The sequence below is a fragment of the Rhinoraja longicauda genome, chromosome 1, assembly GCF_053455715.1.
Source record: "Rhinoraja longicauda isolate Sanriku21f chromosome 1, sRhiLon1.1, whole genome shotgun sequence".
NCBI lineage: Eukaryota > Metazoa > Chordata > Chondrichthyes > Rajiformes > Arhynchobatidae > Rhinoraja > Rhinoraja longicauda.
In genome coordinates, this window is record NC_135953.1 from 60,965,910 (window position 1) to 60,991,450 (window position 25,541).

General features: G+C 43.7%; 1 protein-coding gene across 1 annotated transcript; it reads right to left on the minus strand.

Moving 5' to 3' along the window:
- Positions 1–5,535: 5,535 nt before the first annotated feature.
- On the minus strand, positions 5,536–25,290 carry srd5a3 (steroid 5 alpha-reductase 3). Its single transcript, XM_078410403.1, has 5 exons — positions 24,987–25,290; positions 22,028–22,179; positions 21,147–21,338; positions 8,392–8,523; positions 5,536–6,860 (listed from the first exon to the last, which is right to left on the minus strand). The coding sequence occupies exons 1-5, from the start codon at positions 25,190–25,192 to the stop codon at positions 6,601–6,603; spliced, it is 942 nt and encodes a 313-aa protein (XP_078266529.1). The 5' UTR covers positions 25,193–25,290; the 3' UTR covers positions 5,536–6,600.
- Positions 25,291–25,541: the final 251 nt, after the last annotated feature.

Genomic DNA, 25,541 nt, shown 5'->3' on the forward strand with positions numbered 1-25,541 from the left:
ATCGCCCATTCGTGCTCCTTCACATCTCCCTCAACGTCCGCACCGTCGATTGGATGAAAGGGCTGCCAATCTTCCTCCTTCGTCCATCAGGTTCAGTTGTGACCTCCTTTGTGACGTCTCAACCGCTTCGGCGGAATTTGTGCCAACGGCTCTCCGCGCATGCGCCTTGCAGACGGGCTGCCACAGGCAGCTGTCTGCGCGTGCGCGGTCGTCCTTGGCGAAGCGGACAGCAGATGTTTGCCGCAGATGCTGCAATCGTGAGCTCAACACCGAGTGTGGACGACCCATGGGCTGATGCAGCATCTGTGGAGGGCATGGAGAGACGACGTTTCCCATCGGAACCCTGCAGATAATGAAAGTTAACTATGAAGGCTTTGTGTAGGAAAGAACTGCAGATGCTGGTTTAAATCGAAGGTAGACACAAAATACTGGAATAACTCAGCGGGTCAGGCAGCATCTGTGGAGAGAAGGAATGGGTGACGTTTCGGGTCGAGAAGGAAATCAGAAGAGCAGAAAGGGGCCAGGAGATAGCTCTGGCGGGTAGCATTGACAATCCCAAAAGACTTTATAAATAAAATACATAAGGGTGAAAGGGGTAACTAGAGAGAGAGTGGGACCTCTCAGGAATCAAAGTGGTCACCTCTGTGTGCAGCCACAGGTGATGGGCAAGGTCGTCAATAGTATTTATTCTCTGTATTTACCGAGGAGAAAGACAGTAGGATGGAAGAAGTTGGGGCAGTCAATGGGAATGTCTTGAGAGTAGTCAGTGTTACCGTCAAAGAAGTACTGAAGGTACTATCGTGTATGAAGATAGATAAATCTCCAGGGCCTAATCAGATATACCGACATTGAAGGAGACTAGAGAGGAAATTTATGAGTCCTTAAATACAGGAGAGGTGCGGGAAGACTGGAGGTTAGCAACTGTTGTGCCTCTATTCAAGAAGGGCTGCAGGGAAAATGCTGGGAACTATAGGCTGTTGTGCTTAACATCTGTAGTTAGGAAGTATCCTGAAGGATAGGTTATACAGGCATTTGGATGGGCAAGTGCTGATTAGGGATAGTCAGCATGGTTTTGTACGTGGGAGGTCGTGTCTCACAAATCTCATTTAATTTTTTGAAGACGTGACCAAAAATGACGATGAGGTCAGAACTGTGGATGTTGTATATGTGGATTTCAGTCAGGCATTCGACAAGGTTCCGCTTGGTAGACTGCTCTGGAAGATTAGATCGCATGAAATCTGAGGAGAGACAGCTGAATGGATAGCAAATTAGTTTCATAGAAGGATGCAGAGGGTGATGATGGAAGGTTGCTTTTTGGACTGAAGGCCTGTGACTAGTGGTGTGCCTCAGGGTTTGGTGCCGCGTCCATTACTGTTTGTCATCTACATCAATGATTTGGATGAGAACATACAGGGCAAGATTAGCAAGTTTGCTGATGATACAAAAGTTGGTGGTTTTGCAGATGGTGAAGATGGTTGTGAAAGATTGCAGCGGGATCTGGATCAATTGGTCAGTGGGCTGAGGAATGGTTAATGGAATTTAAAATAGAGAAATGTGCATTTTGGGATGTCTAACAAGGGCAGGACCTACACAGTGAATGGTAGGCCTCTGGAGAGTGTTGTACAGCAGAGGGATCTAGTAGTCCAGGTGCATGGTTCCTTGAAGGCTGAGTCGCAGGTAGATAAGGTGGTCAAAAAGGCTTTTGGCACATTGGCCTTTATCAGTCAGAGTATTCAATATAGAAGTTGGGAGGTCATGTTGCAGTTGTATAAGACGTTGGTGAGACCCCATTTAGAGTATTGCGTTCAGTTCTGGGCACCATGTAATAGGAAAGATATTGTCAAGCTTGAAAGGGTTTCAGAGCAGATTTACGAGGATGTTGTCAGGTCTAGAGGGTCTGAGCTACAGGGAGAGGTTGAGGAGGCTGGGTCTCTATTCCTTGGAGCTCAGGCGAATGAGGGATGATCTTATAGAGATGTATAAGATCTTGCCCAGAGTAGGGGAATCGAGGACCAGAGGACATAGGTTCAAGGTGAAGGGGAAAAGATTTAATAGGAATCTGAGGGGTAACTTTTTCACACAAAGGGTGGTTGGTGCATGGAACTGCCAGAGGATGTGTAGGAAAATAACTGCAGATGCTGGTTCAAATTGAAGGTAGACACAAAATGCTGGAGTAACTCAGCGGGTCAGGCAGCATCTCAGGAGAGAAGGAATGGGTGAGCTGCCAGAGGAGGTAGTGGAGGCTGGGACTCTCCCAACTTTTAAGAAACAGACAGGTACATGGATAGGACCAGTTTGGAGGGATATGGACCAAACCCAGGCAGGTGGGACTAGTGTACCTGGGACATGTTGGCCGCCGTGGGCAAATTGGGCCGAAGGTTCTGTTTCCACCCTGTATCACTCTATGACTCTATAACTGGTCTGCCATTTCCTGTTTTTCATTATAAATTCACGTGTTTCTGACTTTAAGGGATCGACATTTGTCTTCACTAATCTTTTCCCTTTCACATATCTAAAGAAGCTTTTACAGTTTTTATCTCCCCCACAAGCTTTCTTTCATCCTCTATTTCCCCCCATTTAATTAACCCCTTTGAATTCTAAATTTCTCCCAGTCCTCTGGTTTGCTGTTTCCTCTCGCAAATTTATATGCCTCTTCATTGGATTTAACACTATCCCTAATTTCCCTCATTAACCACGGTTGAGCCGCCTTCCCCATTTTATTTTTACGCCAGACAGGGATGAACAATTGTTATGTTATAATTCATATAATGCGATCTTTAAAACTTTGCCATTGCATCTCCACCGTCAATCCTTTTAAGTATCATATGCCAGTCTATCCTAGTCAATTCCCGTCACATACCATCAAAGTCACCTTTCTTTAAATTCAGGACCCTCGCCTCCGAATTAACCGTGTCACTCTCCATCTTAATGCAGAATTCCACCATATTATGGTCACTGTTTCCCGAGGGGCTTTGCACAACAAGATAGCTAACTAATCCTTCCTCATTATACAATACCGTCTAGGATGACCTGCCCTCTAGTTGGTTCCTCTACATATTGGCTTCGAAAACCATCCCATATACACTCCAGGAAATCTTCCTCCTTAGCGTTGTTACCAATTTGGTTAGCCCAATCTATATGTAGATTAAAGTCGCCCATGTACCTTTGCTACACGCATCTCTAATTTCCTATTTGATGCTATCCCCAACCTCCCTACTGCTGTTTAGTGGTCTGTAACTCCAACTCCAAGAAGCGTTTTCTGGCCTTGGCTATTTTGCTGTTCTACCCATAGATTCTACAGCATCCAAGCTAATGTCTCTCTTCATTACTGCATTAATCTCCTCTTGAACCAGCAATGCCACTCCACCTCCTCTTCTTTTCTGTCTATCCTTTCTGAATATTGAATATTCCTGCATATTGAGCTCCCAGCCTTGGTCACCCTGGAGCCATGTCTCGGTAATCTCAACTATATCATATCCGTCAATAACTAACTACGCATTCAATTCATCCACCTAATTATGAATGCTTCCATGCTGTATCTCTAAACTAAACTAATGCTTAATTTATTACACATATCAACAGTTAATTTCAATGACTAGTTGGTAATAAAATGCATCTTAATGTAATTATGGCATTTTTTATTCGACATTTCACTCCTCCTCTGATGCCCTTTTGTCTTCTTTTCACCTAGTCTTTGTTGCATACTCCACCCATCTGCCAATCACCATGTGTAGGAAGGAACTGCAGATGCTGGTTTCAGACAGCATCTCCGTATCCGGTCGAGACCCTTCTTCAGATTGTCAGGGGAAAGGGAAAGGAGGGGTATTGACAGTGATTTAGAGGGATATAGAACTACTGAATGAAAGAAATGCAAAAAAGTAACGATGATAAAGGAAACAGGCCATTGTTAGCTGTGACCTAGGTGAAAATCTGATTTTTGTGCCCATCCTTCACCTGTATCCATTTAACACGCCAGGTTTTATCCTACCTCCACCCCTTTTTCAGCTTCCCCCCACCCCCCCCCCGAAGAAGAGTCCTGACCATTCAGTTGCCTGTCCATTCCCTGTACAGATGCTGCCTGAGTTCCTCCAACACTTTGTTTTGCTCACAATTCAAATATCTGCAGTTTCTTGTGTCTCCATGAAAATTTTGTTGTTTTCCATGCACAAACAATTATAGGGAAAATGGAATCCTTGGAAATATGACTAGTCATGATTTTATCCTATGATTGGTATCACATACTTAGTAAAGTTTGTATTGTATTCTTGCCTCAACAACAAAGATGAACTTTGATTTGAAAAGCATTTTTTTCTGTAGCTGTATCGCATCTGAGAAGCTAAATTATTGAGCGGGCTAGGAAATTGGCTACCTTGCATGAATTAAAGTAGGTACTGGGTAGGTACTCAAATCGCCATGTCTGCATCATGATTCTACAATGGCGGCGTCATGAATACAGTGGTTGATCATCCTTCTGACACAAAATGATTGACAGTGAATACTGGATATTCAAACAGAATGCTTTCGTGGATGCATTGTCAAGACTGCCACAGCAGGATGCTGAAATAAGTTTACAGAATATATTTTCTACATGCAGTGGAGGACAGAGTTTGTGTAACCAAAATGGAGATAATGATATTTACAAGGAATTTCAGTGTTGCTTCAGGGAAGGAACATAAAGCAGGGGAGGAGTTAGACAGAAACAATTACAAGAATAAACAATGGTCCACCACTGATTTCCCCGCAACTGGTGGTCCAGCACCTCCTTTAAACCAGACAAAATTACTCCAGTAAGTTCCCTTGTGGCGCCTCACTAGGTGAGACTGCCGATCTCGACTTCATCGGGACTTCTCTGTCAATCGGCGGGTCAAATCTGCCCCCTGTTACCGGGGCTCTGAAACCATGGCCCGGCCAAAGCTGGCAGATCGTTCCCAATACAACCTCTGCGGCAGGTCCACTTCTGAGGCCAACTTTGCGGACCGAGATCTCAACTCCTTGGCTGCCAAGGCGGACCTTTCTGGTACCATTGGAATCCTCTTGAAGGCCGTGACCTCTGTTGGTCCAGCAAAATGGATAATCCATGAAGGCTCGGAAACCATGGGTACCGGAAAACAGGTGGTGGATCAGTATTTCAATTGGACATAATATGCTGATTACTCGCAAAAAGGTAGTATTCTAAGCAGTGTGAAAAGAAGCATTACATCATGAAATAGTTGATTGGACAAAACTCATATTTCAATGAGGCCAAGTGTAACTCAGCGGGACAGGCAGCATCTCTGGAGAGAAGGAATGGGTGACCCAGACTGAAGAAGGGTCTCGACCCAAAACGTCACCCATTCCTCTCCAGAGTTGCTGCCTGAGTTACTCCAACATTTTGTGTCTACCTTCGGTTTAAACCAGCATCTGCAGTTCCCACAGATTAGGAGTGTGACAGCAGCAATGGGAGAAATCAACCATTACTCAGGAGAAAAAATTGAACAAAAAGGAATTATCATATATTATCACAGTACTTTGGTGTAATTCACAGCAACATTATGGCCCAATGCACTTTCAATACAGCTGTAATTCCCATTGGAAAGCAACAATACTAAGTATAGGTAAATTTAATTTAGATGACATCAAGAAGGTATACATTGTATTTGAGACATTTTTGACATCATAGATTTTAATTACACCATTCAGCGATTAAGTCACAGTGTGCAGATATTGTTATACATAACTGCTTGCAGCGACGTGATATTGCCTGACAGTTTTATGGCATATTGCATTGATAATTGCATCATTTTAAGGTGAACCTCATGCATTATAAAACAGAGGTAGATGAAAGTTATGATCTGGAAGATTGTACATAATTCCTTATTGAACTTAATGCTTTTTGCCATTCCTCACTTTTCTTTCATTCACAGCATCTCAAGCAACAAAAGGAAGATATTGGTAAGAATTCCCAAAGATAGTTGATTCAAAAACTCATTGCAATTAAAACAGTGACATTTCTTCAAGTTGTCATTTGTAGTTAACATTTCTAAAATTCAGACATTAAGACCATTGCAAATTATTAATAACAAAAGCCTGCAAAATTTGTGCATAATTTGTACAATACACTTTCAAATTGAGGGGGGATCTTATTGAAACATATAAGATAATTAGGGGATTGGACACATTAGAGGCAGATAACATGTTCCCAATGTTGGGGGAGTCCAGAACAAGGGGCCACAGTTTGAGAATAAGGGGTAGGCCATTTAGAACGGAGATGAGGAAGAACTTTTTCAGTCAGAGAGTGGTGAAGGTGTGGAATTCTCTGCCTCAGAGGGCAGTGGAGGCCAGTTCGTTGGATGCTTTCAAGAGAGAGCTGGATAGAGCTCTTAAGGATAGCGGAGTGAGGGGGTATGGGGAGAAGGCAGGAACGGGGTACTGATTGAGAGTGATCAGCCATGATCGCATTGAATGGCGGTGCTGGCTCGAAGGGCTGAATGGCCTACTCCTGCACCTATTGTCTATTGTCTATTGTCTAAATTAACTTCAATGAATTGTATACAATGAAAAACAATTAAAAAAAACTCAATATTCTGATAAATGCAAAAGTGTAGTACATTTTATGAAAAATTACCATATAAATGGTATGAGTGCTTTTCGCTTTTTGGGGTAGGTGTCAAACATTTTTACATAGAATTCATGGGATTGGGCTGCCATCATTGCATGGCTGAATAATACATATAGTATAAGAAACCACCATGTAGGGTGTTGTCCGTTAAAGGTCACACTTAAAGCAATGTAGATCAGCAGTTCAGCCAAATAATGTGGACAAGAAACCACTTCAAACCAATCACCTTCGGGGATGCCATATCGGAAGTTGGTCACTTCATCTATATGTGAACAGAAACAGTTAATTACTTAAAGGGAAAAGTATAATCATGGAGCTGATTATTTCTTGCATACAAATTTCAATACGATTAAAAAAAAAACTGGGTGGTTGCTTAACTACTGTCCCACATCATGTAATGACCCAGGGGAGAGCTTGGAGGGGATAGAGCACCTAAGGTAGAACATACATGGAAACATTGCTTTTTGTAAGGAAAATATTCTCAAGGAGAGGTGGCAGAGACCTGGGTTCGATCCTGACTATGGGCGATGTCTGTGTGGAGTTTTATGTTCTCCCTAAGGTCGCATGGATTTTTTTCTGGCTGCTCCAGTTCTGCCCAGATTCCAAAGACTTGCAGGTTTGGAGGTTAATTTGTCCCTGATGTGTAGGACGTAGAACTAGTGATTGATGGTCAGCGTGGACTCAGTGGGCCGCAGGGCCTATTTTCACGCTGTTTCTCTAACCTAAATCATCTGGCAACTGTAAAATTAATCAGTGTTTGCACCAACTGGAAATCATGAACCTCACCTACTGATATTTCTTAGCAAGAGTATGAGAAAGGAAAGAGGCAAAGTGAAAAAAAATGATAGCAAAGTAGAATAATAGCCTCAGGAGAACATCACTTTCAAAAACTGGGCGTGCTCTGCCATGGGAAATCCAATTACATATTTAATTAAATTTGAATGCATGGTGTTTGAAGATATCTAATTTAGCATAATACAAAGCAGATAGAAGGCCAAAATTCATTTACACACTGCCTAATAACAGTGCTTGGGGAGAAGGGAAAACTGAGCCATATGTTGCCAGACTGGTTGGGCTTCCAAGGCAGATAGATCAGAAAGTGCTGGAAAATATCAATGCAAGAACATTGAATATCCTTTGGCTGTGAACGCCTTTATATAACTACAGACCATGAATGTGGAATATTTATATTTGCAGATGAAGTGTGACACATGGATAAAGTTCTGAAGGAAGCCTATCAAATCGTGCTGCATTAAAAAAATAAGTGAATTAAAGAAACAGCTTATAGGATTCTAGCTTATAATTAAAGATAGACAGAATATGAAGGAATCCATGCAACTTTTAAATAGATGATGCAACAAAGTCAGTAATTAAGTGTTGCTTGACTAAAATGAAGGAGAGGAACAATGCTTTTAAGCAAGCCATACAATGGTAGCCATGGTCAACTTCCCTCATGGGGGTGAATGCATATCCTGCACCCAGATTCACCACTTAATAATCAAGTTCCTTTTAAACCTCCTGCACAAATCAGGTCAAATGAATAACTCGCAAGACTACCAGCAGCATTGACATAACGTTTGGCAAGATATTTTCTACCCGAAAAAGCATTCTGAATAGCATGTAACTGCACAAAAATAATAAACCATTTTGTAGGATTATTAAATACCAGGTTTTGGTATGCAAGTTTTGGCCCCATGTCAGACAATCATTTCAATTTATTATTGCCCCATCTCATAGGTTCACACTTCATTTTCTTACTTACACAAACAAGGTATCAAAGAAGAAGTTCTTACCCAATTTGTTTTTCCTCAGATTGGCCAGGATCATATGACTCTTGTGGTGATGAATTGTTCCCCACAAAAACAGCATTATTCCAGCAATATGGTACCACTGTCCTTGTGCAATCAGGTCACGAATTGTGTATGCTACACGTAAGTTAAAAGATTAACAATATGCTTGCACACATTTTGTTTTAGCTATTCATCAATTTCAGACTCAGACTGTCTTGACTCAATGAAACAATTCGGCTGTTCAAATTCTCTAACATTAAAAATGATGAGCAACATAACCCTGTCCGAGTACACCTATTATTGGTACAAAGTCAAAACTGTGTGCAGTGGTCTCCTGATTGAATTTACATATATAAAAATAACTTAATGGTCATGTCCTCATTTGATTACCATGTACAATAGAATTTGGTGTGCTCAAAAATCAAATCACAACATGTCCTTCCAGCTGTGTTACTACTTTCATATTGCTGTATACCCAAAACTAAAGTAAACCAGTGCATAAACCAGTAATAATTGAATAAAAGGACACAAAGTGCTGGAGTAACTCAGCAGGTCAGGCAGCATCTCTGGAGAACATGGATAGGTGACGTTTCCTGAGTTACTCCAGCACTTTGTGTCCATTTGTGCATTAACCAACATCTGCTGTTTTTTGTTTCAACAATAGAAAAATATCAGAGAATATGTATACGAAAATAACTGCAGATGCTAGTACAAATCGAAGGTATCACAAAATGCTGGAGTAACTCAGCGGGTCAGGCAGCATCTCTGGAGAGAAGGAATGGGTGACGTTTTGGGTCGAGACCCTTCTTCAGACTGATGTCAGGGGGGCGGGACAAAGAAAGGAGATAGGTGGAGACAGGAAGACAGTGGGAAAACTGGGAAGGGGAGGGGAAGAGAGGGACAGAGGAGCTATCTAAAGTTAGAGAAGTCAATGTTTATACCGCAGGGCTGTAGGCTGCCCAAGCGAAATATGAGGTGCTGTTCCTCCAATTTGCGGTGGGCCTCACTATGACACTGGAGGAGGCCCATGACAGAAAGGTCAGACCTTTCTGTCATGGGCCTCCTCCAGTGTCACAGTTTATCGTGCAACAATTTTAGGGGCACCTTACTCACCATTCGCCTGTGGTGTGCAGTATCAAGTTTCATTATCTTTCAAAAGTAATTCACTTTATAAACTTTAATAAACTTTATACTGTCAATGGGACAAGCTTAAACGTGGCAGTCACACCTGCGCAGTGCGCTCCCACTTGCCAGGCCCGTCAGCCGCGCGTGCACAGCTGGGGGAGGGTTGCTGGGCTCGGTATCCGCGCCTGCGCAGTTGGGAGAGGGTTGCCGGGTCCGGCGGCGGAGCACCCAGAAGGAATGAAGAGACGGAATTTGAAATTACTGAACGTCTCTTGTGTCACAACGGGAACCCAACGGGTTCACGGGTCATCTAGTACTCAATAAAATGTTACAATCCAAATTGGAGGTCTGTTGGTGGAACATATTTCTGTTAATAAACAAGGATTTTGGCTCAGTTTCTCGAGAATAGGACCTGTTTCAAAACTAAGGTAAACAACAGTAAACTGGATATTCGCCACACCCTTCCTTTTTGTCCTCAGCTACAAAACTAGTTCCAAAGAATTAAAGGATTGCAAATATATATGTAGGAAGGAACAGCAGGTGCTGGTTTAAATTGAAACTAAACAGGGCAGGGGGATGGGAACCAATGCAATGAGTCAGAAGGCCATAAAAGGAGATCAGAAGCAAAAGGTAGAATAGAGATAAGAAAAACAAAACTGAAAGCTTTGTGCCTTAATGTGAGGAGCATTCATAATAAGGTGGATGAATTCAATGCGCAGTTTGTATTTAAGGGATATGATATAGTTGGAATTATGAAGACATGGCTCCAGGGTGACCAAGGCTGGAAGCTAAACATGCAAGGGTATTCAATATTCAGGAAGGATAGACAGAAAGGAAGAGGAGGTGGGTGGCATTGTTGGTTAAAGAGGAGATTCATGCAATAGCAAGGAGAGACATTAACTTGGATGCTGTAGAATTGGTATGGGTAGAACTTCGAAATAGCCAAGGGCAAAAAAAGGATTGTTGGAATTGTCTACAGACCACCAAAGAGCAGTAGGGAGGATGGAGATAGTATCAAGCAGGAAATTAGGGATGCGTGTAGCAAAGGTACAGCAGTTATCATGGGTGACTTTAATCTGCATATAGATTGAGCCAAGCAAATTGGTAATAGCGCTGAGGAGGATGATTTCCTGGAATGTATACGGGATGGTTTTTAAACCAATATGTAGTGGAACCGACAAGAGGGCAGGCCATCCTTGACGGTATTGTGTAATGAGGAAGAATGAGTTAGTGAAAGACAATAGACAGTAGACAATAGGTGCAGGAGTAGGCCATTCAGCCCTTCGAGCCAGCACCGCCATTCACCGTGATCATGGCTCAATCAATCAATTTTTATTTGTATAGCACATTTAAAAACAACCCATGTTGACCAAAGTGCTGTACATCTGATTAGGTACTAAGGAAAAAAATGAAACATACAGTAGCACACAAACATAACAGCACATACAAAACAGTTCACAGCGCCTCCTCAATGGGCCTCAAACGCTAGGGAGTAGAAATAGGTTTTGAGCTTGGACTTAAAGGAGTCGATGGAGGGGGCAGTTCTGATGGGGAGAGGGATGCTGTTCCACAGTCTAGGAGCTGCAACTGCAAAAGCGCAGTCACCCCTGAGCTTAAGCCTAGACCGCGGGATAGTGAGTAGCCTCAAGTCGGCCGACCTGAGGGACCTGGAGTTAGAGAGGTGGGTTAGAAGATATTTGATGTAGGGGGGGAATGTCCATTTAGGGCTTTATATGTGAATAGGAGGAGCTTGAAGTTGATTCTGTACCGTACAGGGAGCCAGTGGAGAGAGGCTAGAATCGGCGTGATGTGGTCCCTTTTACGGGTACCCGTCAGGAGTCTCGCTGCGGCGTTTTGGACCAGTTGCAGGCGGGACAGGGATGATTGGCTGATCCCAGTGTATAGGGAGTTGCAGTAGTCTAGGCGGGAGGAAATGAAAGCGTGAATGATTTTTTCAGTGTCGCGAATTGGAGGAAAGGTTTGATTTTAGCTATGGTACGAAGTTGGAAGAAGCTGGCTTTTACCACAGCATTGACTTGCTTGTCAAACTTTAATGCAGAGTCAAATATCACGCCAAGGTTTTTGACATGTGGTTTGACTAGGCAGGATAGGCTTCCAAGACTGCCTGTTATCGATTTGATGGAGTCGGAGGGGGCCGAATAGGATGACCTCAGACTTGCTCTCGTTTAATTGGAGGAAGTTCTGTGCCATCCAACATTTTATGTCCTCAAGGCAGTGTAAGAGGCTGTTTAAATTTGACTGGTTGTTGGGTTTCAGGGGGAAGTAAAGCTGAGTGTCATCGGCATAGCAGTGGAAAGAAATGCCGTGCCTTTGAATGATTTGGCCAAGGGGGAGCATGTATAGCGGGAAGAGAATGGGGCCTAGGATGGAGCCTTGTGGAACTCCGCAGGAGAGGCTAGCTGGAGAAGAGGAATAACTGCCTATGTTGATGGCAAAACTCCTATCTTTGAGGTAGGAAACGAACCAGCTCAGGGCAGTGCCATCAATGCCAACCGTGTACCGGAGACGGTCAATAAGGATGGTGTGGTCCACTGTATCGAACGCTGCGCTGAGGTCGAGAAGGAGCAGGATTGCACAGTCGCCGGTGTCGATGGCGAGAAGCAGGTCGTTGTGTACCTTCAACAAGGCAGACTCTGTGCTGTGGTGGGCTCTGAAACCTGACTGGAAACTTTCCAGGATGGTGTTTTGGTGTAGGTAGGGCACTAATTGGTTTAGAATTGCCTTTTCAAGGACTTTTGACAGGAATGGCAGTTTGGAAATGGGTCTGTAGTTGCTAGGCAAGGTGGGGTCTAGGTTAGGTTTTTTCAGTAGGGGCTGGACCACCGCATGCTTGAAACAGGTTGGAACAGTGCCAGTGGCCAGAGAACTGTTGATAATAGAGAGGATGCTCGGACCGGCTATTGCAATGACATCCTTCAGAAGGGCAGTGGGGGCAGGATCAAGGGCGCAGGTTGCAGGTTTCATAGCGGAGACAAGCTTTGCAAGGGAGGATAGAGTGACGGGTTGGAAACAGTCCAATTTAGATGAACAGACTAGTGAGACAGCTAGGTCACGGGTGGGAGGGGAAATGTTCATTCTAATGTTCTCAACTTTGCTGGTGAAAAATTTAGCGAATTCTACGCACTTAGCAGGGGACCCAACTAAGCTGGTACTGGGGGCGGGACATTTGACAGAGGTAATTGTGCTAAATAGGACCTTGGAGTTATGAGAGTTTTTGGAGATAAGGTCGGAGAAGTATTGTGCTCTAGCAGACTTTACTGCTTCCTGGTATTTGAGAAGATTGTTTCTCAGAATTTCGAAGGAGGCTGATCATGCACAATCAGTACCCCGTTCCTGCCTTCTCCCCATATCCCCTGACTCCGCTATCATTAAGAGTATCTAACTCTCTCTTGAAAGCATCCAGAGAATTGGCCTCCACTGCCTTCTGAGGCAGAGAATTCCACAGCTTCACAACTCTCTGTGAAAAAGTTCCTCCTCATCTCCGTTCTAAATGGCCTACCCCTTATTCTTAAACTATGGCCCCTGGTTCGGGACTCCCCCAACATCGGGAATATGTTTCCTGCCACCAGCATGTCCAATCCCTTAATAATCTTATATGTTTCAATAAGATCTCCTCTCATCCTTCTAAATTCCAGAGTATACAAGCCCAATCGCTCCAGCCTTTCAACGTACGACAGTCCCGCCATTCTGGGAATTAACCTCGTGAACCTACGCTGCACTCCTTCAATAGCAAGAATGTCCTTCCTCATGTTTGGAGACCAAAACTGCACACAATACTCCAGGTATGGTCTCACTCGGGCCCTGTATAACTGCAGAAGGACCTCTTTGCTCCTATTCTCAACTCTCCTTGTTATGAAGGCCAACATTCCATTGGCTTTGTTGTGATCTTGTTGTGCAAAGCCTCTTGGGCAACAGTGACCATAATATGGTGGAATTCTGTATTAGGACACTTAATTCAGAGACCAAGGTCCTGAACTTAAAGAAAGGAGACTTTAAAGGCATGAGATGGGAATTGGCTAGGATAGACTGGCAAATTGTACTTAAAGGGTTGACGGTAGAGAGGCAATGGCAAAGATTTAAAGACCGCATGGATGAACTCCAAAAATTGTTCATCGCTGTCTGGCGAAAAAACAAAATGGGGAAGGCAGCTTAACCATGGCTAACAAGAGAAATCAAGGATAGTGTTAAATCCAAGGAAGAGGCACATCAATTGGCCAATTGGCCTCCGTCCTACCATCTTTTTCCTCGGTAAATACAGAGGAGAAATATTCATTTAGGACCTTGCCCATCTCCTGTGGCTCCACACAGAGGTGACCGTTTTGATTCCTAGTTAGCCTTTTCCCCCCTTATGTATTTATAAAATCTTTTGGGATTGTCCTTAATGTTACCCACCAGTTTTAGATTTTAGATGATCAGCCATGATCATATTGAATGGCGGTGCTGGCTCGAAGGGTCGAATGGCCCACTTCTGCAGCAATTTTTCTATATAATCTTATTTATAATTTCTATATAATCCAGCAGAAAATCCTCCAACACTTTTGCCACCAACGGGATACCACTACTGGCCACATCTTCCTATCTCCACCCCTTTCTGCTCTCTGCAGAGACCGTTCCCTCCGCAACTCCCTGGTCAACTTGTCCCCATCCAAACCTCCCCCTCCCCAGGTTTGAAGTAAGAATAAACAGGCAGATTATTATCTGAATGGTGTCAAGTTAGGAAGAGCGGATGTTCAACGAGATCTGGGTGTCTTAGTGCATCAGTCACTGAAAGGAAGCATGCAGGTACAGCAGGCAGTGAAGAAAGCCAATGGAATGTTGGCCTTCATAACAAGAGGAGTTGAGTATAGAAGCAAAGAGGTCCTTCTACAGTTGTACCGGGCCCTGGTGAGACCGCACCTGGAGTACTGTGTGCAGTTTTGGTCTCCAAATTTGAGGAAGGATATTCTTGCTATTGAGGGCGTGCAGCGTAGGTTCACTAGGTTAATTCCCGGAATGGCGGGACTGTCGTATGTTGAAAGGCTGGAGCAATTAAGCTTGTATACTCTGGAATTTAGAAGGATGAGGGGGGATCTTATTGAAACATATAAGATAATTAGGGGATTGGACACATTAGAGGCAGGAAACATGTTCCCAATGTTGGGGGAGTCCCGAACCAGGGGCCATAGTTTAAGAATAAGGGGTAGGCCATTTAGAACGGAGATGAGGAGGAACTTTTTCACAGAGAGTTGTGAAGCTGTGGAATTCTCTGCCTCAGAAGGCAGTGGAGGCCAATTCTCTGGATGCTTTCAAGAGAGAGTTAGATACTCTTAATGATAGCAGAGTCAGGGGATATGGGGAGAAGGCAGGAACGGGGTACTGATTGTGCATGATCAGCCTCCTTCGAAATTCTGAGAAACAATCTTCTCAAATACCAGGAAGCAGTAAAGTCTGCTAGAGCACAATACTTCCCCGAATAAGGGGTAGGCCATTTAGAACGGAGATGAGGAAGAACTTTTTCAGTCAGAGAGTGGTGAAGGTGTGGAATTCTCTGCCTCAGAAGGTAGTGGAGGCCAGTTCGTTGGATGCTTTCAAGAGAAAGCTGGATAGAGCTCTTAAGGATAGCGGAGTGAGGGGGTATGGGGAGAAGGCAGGAACGGGGTACTGATTGAGAGTGATCAGCCATGATCGCATTGAATGGCGGTGTTGGCTCGAAGGGCTGAATGGCCTACTCCTGCACCTATTGTCTATTGGCACAGGTTTAAGGTGAGAGGGGGAAAAAATTCAAAGGAGATTTGTGAGGTAAGACTTTCTTTGCGTAGAGAGTGACAAGTGCCTGGAATGCACCACCAGGGGAGTCATACTATAGCTAGACAGTCAGATCCAACATCCCAGGGTGGAAGTGCCAATGAATAGACATAGCTTTAAAGTAAAGTATTAAAGGTATTTTCCCCTGCAACCACAGGAGATGCAACACCTGTCCCTTTCCTGTCTCGTTGCACTTCCCCTTTGCCTAATCTGACACCATTGGGATATTAATCTGCCTCCTTGTTTTTGCCACCAAAGTGGATAACCTCACATTTATCTACATTATACTGCACCTGCCATGCATCTGCCCACTCACTCAATCTGTCCAAGTCAACCGGGAACCTCCTAACATCCTCATCGCAGTTCACACTGCCACCCAGCTTTGTGTCATCTGCAAACTTGCTAGTGTTACTCCTAATTTCATCATCCAAATCATTAATATAAATATATTGTAAATAGTTGCGGCCCCAGCAACGAGCCTTGCGGCACTCCACTCGCCACTGCCTGCCATTCTGAAAGGGACCCGTTAATCCCTACTCTTTGTTTCCTGTCTGCCAACCAATTCTCTATCCGTGTCAATCCCCTATTCCCAATACCACGTGCTCTAATTTTGCTCACCAACCTCCCATGTGGGACCTTATCAAAGGCTTTCTGAAAGTCTCCATACACTACATCCACTGGCTCTCCTTCATCCATTTTACTTATCACATCCTCAAAAAATTCCAGATTAGACAAGCAGGAATCTTCATAAATCCATGCTGACTTGGACCAATCCTTTTACTGCTATCCAAATGTGCTGTTATTACCTCTTTAATAATTGACTCCAGCATCTTCCCCACCACCGATGTCAGGCTAACTGGTCTATAATTCCCTGTTTTCTCTCTCTCGCTCCTTTCTTGAAAAGTGGGATAACATTAGCTACCCTCCAATCCACAGGAACTGATCCTGAATCTATTGAACATTGGAAAATGATCACCAATGCGTCCACGATTTCTAGAGCTACCTCCTTGAGTACCCTGGGATGCAGACCATCAGGCCCTGTGGATTTGTCAGCCTTCAGTCCCATCAGTCTACCCAATACTATTTCTCGCCTAATGCAAATTTCTTTCAGTTCCTCTGTCTCCCGAGATCCTCTGCCCTCTAGTTCGTCTTAAAGATTGTTTGTCTCTTCCGTAGTGAAGACTGATCCAAAGTACATGTTCAACTTCTGCCATTTCCTTGTTACCCATAATAATTTCACCCATTTTTGCCTTCAAGGGACCCACATTTGTCTTTATTAATCTTTTTCTCTTAACATACCTAAAGAAGCTTTTATTGTCCTTCTTTATATTCTTGGTCAGCTTCCCCTCGTACTTCATTTTTTCAGCCCGTATTGCTCTTCTGTTGTTACCTTCTGTTGTCCTTTGAATGTTCCCAATCCTCTGGCTTCCCGCTCATCTTTGCTATGTTATACGTCTTGTCTTTTAGTTTTATTCCATCCCTAACTTCCCTTGTCAGCCACGGTTGCCTCTTACTCCCCTGAAATCTTTCTTCCTCTTTGAAATGAAATGATCCTGTATCTTCTGGATTATGCTGAAATTCCTGCCATTGCTGTTCCACCGTCATTCCTGCTAGGATCCTTTTCTAGTCGACCTTGGCCAGCTCCTCTCTTAAGCCTTCATAGTCCCCTTTGTTCAACTGCAACACTGACACTTCTGATTTAACCTTCTCCCTATCAAATTACAGATTAAAACTAATCATATTATGGTGACTACCTCCAAGCGGTTCCTTTACCTTGAGTTCCCTTATTAAATCTGGTTCATTGGACAACACTAAATCCAGAATTGCCTTCTCTCTGGTAGGCTCCATTACAAGCTGCTCTAAGAATCCATCTCGGAGGCACTCTACAAACTCCCTTTCTTGGGGTCCAGAACCAACCTGATTTTTCCAGTCTACCTGCATATTGAATTCCCCACAACAACAGTGGCATTACCTTTGTTACATGCCAGTTTTAACTCCTGCTGCAACTTACACCCTATATCAGGGCTACTGTTTGGGGGCCTGTAGATAACTCCCATTAGTGTCTTCTTACCTTTACAATTCCTCAACTCTATCCACAACAAAGATACTGGAGGACCAAGATAGACAACTCGACCCTAAAAACTGTAGTACATCATGGCGCTATTTTAGTAGGCAGAAACTTGCAGAAACATTTAAAAAGAAAAATAACAAAGATCTGTGAATTGATAGATGAGATATATTCTGCATTTTAATGGTATCATCACACATACTGTTCCCCAAAACACTGATTACACTGTGAGAGGCATGGCGAACGGTCGGTTTTGCCTACTAAAATGGCGGACGTCCAGCTCCTTTGCGTACTACACTTCAGTATAGGCGATTTCAACGGAGTGGTCCATCTTGTTACTCTAGTATCTTTAATCGACAGTGACTCTACATCGTCAGTCCCTATGTCACCCCTCGCAAGGGACTGAATTTCATCCCTCACCAACAGAGCTACCCACCTCCTCTGCAAATCTGCCTGTCCTTTCTATAGGACGCATAACCCTGAATATTCAGTTCCCAGTCCTAATCCTCCTGCAGCCGTGTCTCTGTAATCCCCACGATGTCATATCTACCAATCTCTAACTGAGCCTCAAGCTCATCCACTTTACTTCTCATACTTTGCGCATTCATATATAATTATTTTAATCCATTACTCATCTCACCTTTCACATAGATTCCTATTACACCTGGCCATACTTTCCTATCCCTTTGTGAGCTTTCTGTTCCGTTAATTCTGGGGTCTTTCTTAACTTTTCCTATACCCTCTTTCCCTTTAACTCTATTCTTGTTTATCCCATTTGACATCCCCCCTCCCCCCCACTATTTAGTTTAAAACCACCCATGTAGCAGTGGCAAACCTGCCTGCCAGAATGCTGGTCCCCCACCTGTTGAGGTGCAACCCGTCCCTTTTGTACAATTCACCCTCACCCCAAAACAGATCCCAGTGGTCTAAGAATCTAAATCCCTGCCCCCTGCACCAGCTCCTCAGCCACACATTCAGATCCCCTACCACCCTGTTCCTGCCCTCACCAGCACGAGGAACTGGAAGCAAACCGGAGATAACCACCCTGAAAGTCCTGCTTATCAGCCTTCTTCCGAACTCCCTAAAGTCACATTGCAGAATATCTATCCTCTTCTCCCCGTTTGTCGTTTGTGCCGACATGCACTACCACTTCCAGCTGTTCACCTTCACCCTTAAGATTGCTCTGCACTCGGTCCGTGATGTCCCGGATCCTGGTACCAGGGAGGCAACACACCATCCTTGAATCCCGCTTGTTGCCGCAGAAACCCCTGTCTGTACCTCTCATGATGGAGTCCCCTACTACCAAGGCTCTGCCTGACGTTGGTCTCTTCGGCTTTCCCTCAGCACCACGTTTTGTCTCGTAGACCTGTCCGCCGCTCAGAATGACAGTGTCTTCTGTCCCGACAGCTTCCAAGAGGGTGAACCTGTTTTCAAGAGGTACAACCCCCGGGTCTCTTGTACTCCAAGCTTCCTTCCCTTCCTCACCATCACCCACCTTCTCTCTTCCGGTACCTTCGGTGTAACAATCTCACTGTAGGTCTTGTCCAGGAACATCTCGCTTTCTCGGATGATCCTGAGGTCATCCACTTGCCTCTCTAGTTCCCCAACAGTCCTTCAGGAGCTGAATCTGGACACGCTTTCCACATTTGTAGCAGCCAGAAGCACCAGCGGTGTCCCTGACCTCCCACATCCTGCAAACATCACACTGACTCAGCTTACCTATCATTTTCGTACAGCGTCTCACCCTCTCCAACTTTTGGCGTCGTCTCTTCCCTCAGCCTCCTCGCCGAAGACTCGCACATCAAAGACTTGCACTTTTCTCACAAGGCACTTCCCTCGACAAGGCCACTCCCCGACAGGCCGCTCCCCTAGAGCAAGCCTTAACCTACCTGATCTCCCGGTTGCTCAGCACTTTAACTCCCCCTCCCATTCCCAATCTGACCTTTCTGTCCTGGGTCTCCTCCATTGTCAAAGTGAGGCCCAGCACAAATTGGAGGAACAGCACCTCATATGTCGCTTGGGAGGCTTCCACCCCAGCGATATGAACATTGACCTCCAAATAGCCCTTGCTTTCCCTCTCTTCATCCCCTCCCCCTTCCCAGTTCTCCCACCAGTCTTACTGTCTCCGACTACATTCTATCTCTGTCCCGCCCACTCCCCTGACATCAGTCTGAAGAAAGGTCTTGATCCGAAATGTCACCCATTCCTTCTCTCCAGAGATGCTGCCTGTTCCGCTGAGTTACTCCAGCATTTTGTGTTTACTTCCTATTTTTCTATAGGCGCAAAATGCTGGGTTAACTCAGCGGGACAGGCAGCATCTCTGGAGAGAAGGAATGGGTGATGTTTAGAGTGGAGACCCTTCTTCAGACTGATTATTATATAAATATTATATAAGTATTATATAACCAGTTTCAAAAAAGGGCGATAAGAATAAATCCAGTAATGATATGAACATTCAAGAACAATGGGTTTACCTACTCAAATGGCCATCAAGAAACTCTAGCCTAACATGTAATCACCCAAGTTTTATCACTACCGATGGGACTATTTTATCACATGTCTGGTAAGAAAACCTCAAATTTACAAGTTGACAAATATGTAAATGTTCCTTTGGGACTGGTGAATAGAGCATGGAGAATTTTTAAAACAAAATGAGAATTTTTAAGCTGAGGTGCTGCTGAACCAACAGTAAATGAACACGCTTAATTGGCAGAATATATGTCAAGTATGATACATGCATCAAAACTTTGGATAAACTCAAATTTACTGAACTGGACTCAACACTCCCTCTGCAACTGGATTTTTGACTTTCTGACCCTCTAAGGATTGTAATCTATAGTAAACAATCTATATTGTACACAAAATATCTTCCATGATATTTCTCAACACCAGTACCCACTAGGCTGCATTCTCAGCCCCTTATTATACTCCCTGTATATTCATAACTATGCAGCCTAATTCAACTCTAACTTTTTACAAATTTGCAGATGATACTCGCACAGTGGGCCTGATCTCGAGCAAAGTTGAGTTGGAGTGCAATAAGGAGATAGAAAGCTTATTAACATGGTGTCAAGAGATAACAACCTCTCCCTCATTTACTTCAGGAAGCTGGGTGGAGTACACACCCCAGTTTGCATCAATAGTGCTGAAGTGGAGATGGTCACAAGATAGCTGTAAATATCATCAACAATTTGTCCTGGACCAACCACATTGACACTACAGACAAAAAAGCATTTCAACAACTCTACTTCTCCCGAAGGCAAAGGAAATTCAGCACGTCTCCAGTGACTCTTACCATTTTCTACAGGTGCACCACAAAAAGCATTCTATTGGGATGCATCACAGCTTGGATTGGTAAATGCTCCGCCCAAGTCTGTAAGAAATTGCAGTTGTGGACATAGCCCAGTCCATGATATAAACTAGCCGACACCCCATCAGGAAAGCAGAAAACATAATCGACCACTCACAACCTGGTCGTTATCTCTTCTCCTCCCTCCCGTAAATTAGATGATACAATAGCTTGAAAACTTGTACTACCAGATTCAAGAACAGCTTGTTCCCTGTTGTTATTAGAATCTGGAATAAGTTGAGAATGTAATCCCGAATAACAAAAAAATACCAAAACCTAAATAAGCTAGAAGGTGAAACTAGGCAAATTTTCCTGATGCTCAGAAGATAGCAATTTTATTTTATATCTTTTCTATTAACTAGTCAATTAAGAAGCTGCCTATATTTTAAAATTATGCAAATAAAAACATACCTTTTGTTCCAAGAAGGGGTCCTTCACAATGCACCGTTAAACCCACAAGCACATAATAAACCAAACCCCAACAATACTGTACTGGGTGAATGGCACCATTAGAAAACACAGAGATAAAGATGCACTCTATGAGGCGTCGAACTCCCTGCAAACACACCATCATTTGAACCAGGAGGACAGATAATTCATTACCTGAAACATAAATATTAAAGCTTTAAAAAAATGCAGGTTTTAAATTATCACTATTAACACTCATTGCCTTATTCGTATTTCTACAGCAGGAGCAAAAGCATAGAAGCAAATATATTCAGGAGGTTTGGTGGCATAGATAGGTACAGAAATGCAGACAGTATTTTACATTGATAAGTATTTTAGCATCTTCCCAGTTCTGAAGAAAGCTCAACACATTGAAATATTATTTAAAAAATCATGAGATCAAGTCAGTAAACTGATTAATGTTCATAAGATATTACTTCCTGACATTATAACAGTACTTGAAAACTACTTCATACATCCCAGGTTCATAAAAGGCACTTTATAAATACAAATTTGTTCTTTTTTTATTATGCAGGAATCAACATTTTCGAATTTCAGAAATGAAATCAGATACTGATATTTGATTTATTCATTTCTGTATGAATTAGTTGCAATGTTTGCTCACATATAACTATTGAAACTGTACCATGAAGGTAAATTTCTTATTAAATGTTGAATAGATTGTAATGTTAAATAGATTAGCTTTATATTTCACTACCGCTCTCTGGGAATGATTATTTCTTATCACCTGGGCTTGCCCTGGAGATAAGAAATAATCATCCCCATTCAAGCACATCTCAGTAATTTACTGCTATCTTATGTCAAAAGCAAAAAACAATACTTACCCGGCTTTAAGTGTAATACGCTTCCAGATAGGGAACCGAGCAATGCTTGAAACCATACTGGGAAAGGCTGACCAAAAAACAGACCTCGGCATGTAATTCCAAGTAGAAAACTATTCCAGATCACTGAAACTACATAGAAATGAGAAAACCACCTGCAAACACAAAATTAAAATATAAAGGCACCGTCATCTTATTGACCTACAACATTCTTTTTGGACAGATTTCTGTGCTCGCAGAAGAACATCACCATCTTTTAACTTTGTTTCACTATTGGACAGTATACTTTGCTCTGATGTTGAAAACTGGCTTAGATAAAAAAATCATAATGGCAAATTACATTACTTTACTTGTTTCCGTGCTGGTCATTTATTTTTGGGAATCTAGACATAATTACCAAGGCCAGCTTTTATTTCCCATTCTAATTGTCCTTGAGAAAGTAGTGGTGAGCCATCTTCATAAACTACTATTTACACGACTGTCACAGGGCCCTAGTGAGACCGCACCTGGAGTACTGTGTGCAGTTTTGGTCTCCAAATTTGAGGAAGGATATTCTTGCTATTGAGGGCATGCAGCGTAGGCTTACTAGGTTAATTCCCGGAATGGCGGTACTATCATATGTTGAAAGACTGGAGCGACTAGGCTTGTATACACTGGAATTTAGAAGGATGAGAGGAGATCTTATCGAAACGTATAAGATTATTAAGGGGTTGGACACGTTAGAGGCAGGAAACATGTTCCCAATGTTGGGGGGGGGGGTCCAGAACAAGGGGCCACAGTTTAAGAATAAGGGGTAGGCCATTTAGAACTGAGATGAGGAAAAACTTTTTCAGTCAGAGAGTTGTGAATCTGTGGAATTCTCTGCCTCAGAAGGCAGTGGAGGCCAATTCTCTGAATGCATTCAAGAGAGAGCTGGATAGAGCTCTTAAGGATAGCGGAGTCAGGGGGTATGGGGAGAAGGCAGGAACGGGGTACTGATTGAGAATGATCAGCCATGATCACATTGAATGGTGGTGCTGGCTCGAAGGGCCGAATGGCCTCCTCCTGCACCTATTGTCTATTCAGATTAGTTTATTGTATATACCAGGGTGATGTGAAATTTCTTGCTCGCATCTCATAGAGCACAAAATATGCTTGATAACAATAGTTACAATAAATATAATGGAAAATGTAAAATAGCAGAATGGTCCAAAGACTGTAGTCCAATCTGAAGTTGTGTAAAAAAAAATACATTTCTGTAATATTGCCTGGTCTGAATTGTGTGGAAACAGTCTGTTTACACAACCCACATTCACAAATCGTTAAAACTTAGTCTATATTTAAAACACAGAATGTGGTCATTCAGCCTCCCAGGCTCTGTTGAATCCCAACAGACCAATCCCATGATTTCCATTCCACCTCTCCTCATTTCTATGTACCTCTGTAACTTGCTCTTTCTCAAAAATGTTCCTGAATTCCCCTTTGATAAAATTATACGTTTACTTTCAGCAAAGTGATGGAAGATGCCACCATCAATGTGATCAACAAGCACTTATAACTTTCTCCCCAATGCCACCACTCTAAACGACATCGCCTATCTAAGAGAGGTGCAGCATTGTGTTTTCCTCTCCACTTTCTCACTCATCTCCCTCTGCTTACACTCCTCCCTATATATAAGCCATGATTAACAAGCATTCATCAATCTCTTCAAAATAGCACCCACAGCATTTTTCCAGGACAATCCTGGTCTCAATCTCAACCCACACACTTCATTTGTTCTCTCCAAAATCCCAACCATCTCCTGAACAGCTTAAAACACATTTTGCACTTCAAAGTCAAAATTGCAATTTTACACTTACACTTGAAAGATTATTAACTTGAAATATTAATTTTATTTCTCTCTCCACAAATGCTGTCTGACCCAACTATCTACCGCATTTTGTTTTTTGCTGCTAGTATTTTCCCAAGAGAGACAATATCCCCAAACAATATCCAAAGGTATAATTGTTTGAGAAGGGTACAGCCACAGGAGACCTATCTATGCCTGTCCATCCTGTTGGTTACTCATCTAACTGCCTGAACCTTTGGTGTGGCCATCAGAGGTGACAAGCAGGGGGTTATTTCCCTTCCCACCCTGGCATTGAGGAGTCACCCAGGGGGACCAGTTTGTCTATCCCAGGGATGCACACCTGGATTTTATCAAGGTCAGAATACAACTCTTTATTTGCCTCATCCAAAGCTCCCAAGGTAGGGATGTGTGCATTGACACCATAACCCTGAAAAACCCACTAAATTCACTGGAAAGATGAGCAAAGCAACATTAGCATCCTCTGGAAGAACTCAGGGTGGGGATGTCTGGTATCATCTGTAGAGGAGAATGAACAGATGATGTTTTGGGTCAGGACCATTCCTCAGACTTTTCCTAGGCCAACATCCCAAGTATCGAGGGCTTGGCTACTCTCAGACAGCCCGGTTGGGCAGGGAACACGGGATCTCGCCTGACTCCAGCTTCTTGAGACACACAATCCCGAATTCTGCCACGCTTGGTGCGCAGAACGATTCAAGGATATGCTCAGGGCTTTGACAATGTGCAACATCTCACTGGCTTCTGAGAACCTCTGACCCATGATCACTCAAAGTGGAGAGTATATGGAATGACATAGAGAACCACTGAGCTCGGCAGAAGTGACAGGAGCCCACGCCATTTGTGGTTCCCACCTTGGCCTCATCAGTCACCTCAGAACCCACCAGATGGGAGTAACAAGAAGTCATTCTAGATCCCTAGGGCCTTTTAAAAGGAGAAAGACTCGGTACTACAGGGACTGCCGAGCTGTTCGCTCAGCATTCAGGACGTATTCCTGAGCTGTGAGCAGGTTTGGGATGCACTCCGATTTCCCAATCACACCAGGAAAGCGAACCCATGACCCCCCGAGTCCCTCCCTCTCTTCGTGGGGGTTGAGCTAAAGTCGACTGTTGTTTGCACCTTTTCGGGAGATCTCGGCGCTGGAGCCAGAGAGGCCGCTGAAAGAAATGGTGTTTGCTTTTTCCGTAGCGCATGAAGTCCTGAAATAACACGCTGCAAATACCGGGACCCGACCACACATTGCGAAATATAACCGAGATCAGAAAAACGGCAGCGAACGCGAGCCAGGCGGCGGCCAGCGCCCCCAGGCCGGATCCCGCGATCATGTTGGATGAGTGAGGCGACGCTGGGCAAGAGGAAGCACCGGCCTATCCCCGCCTTGTGACTGCCTCCCCCCGCCCCCGCAGGGCAGCGCAGCGCCGGGACCAGAGATACCAGAGGAACAAGATGGACCACTCCGTCAAAATGGCCTGCACTGGTGTAGTGCGCAACGGCCGCCATTTTAGTAAGCAAGAACCGCCGTTCGCGGTGCATCTCGCGGTGTATATACATTTTATATACGAAGAAATCGCAGAGTTGTGAACATTTCCCAGTCTAGCACACAGAATCTGCTTACTAAAATGGCGCTGAAATGTATCCACGACGTTCTGCGGTTTTTAGGGTCGAGTGGTCTAT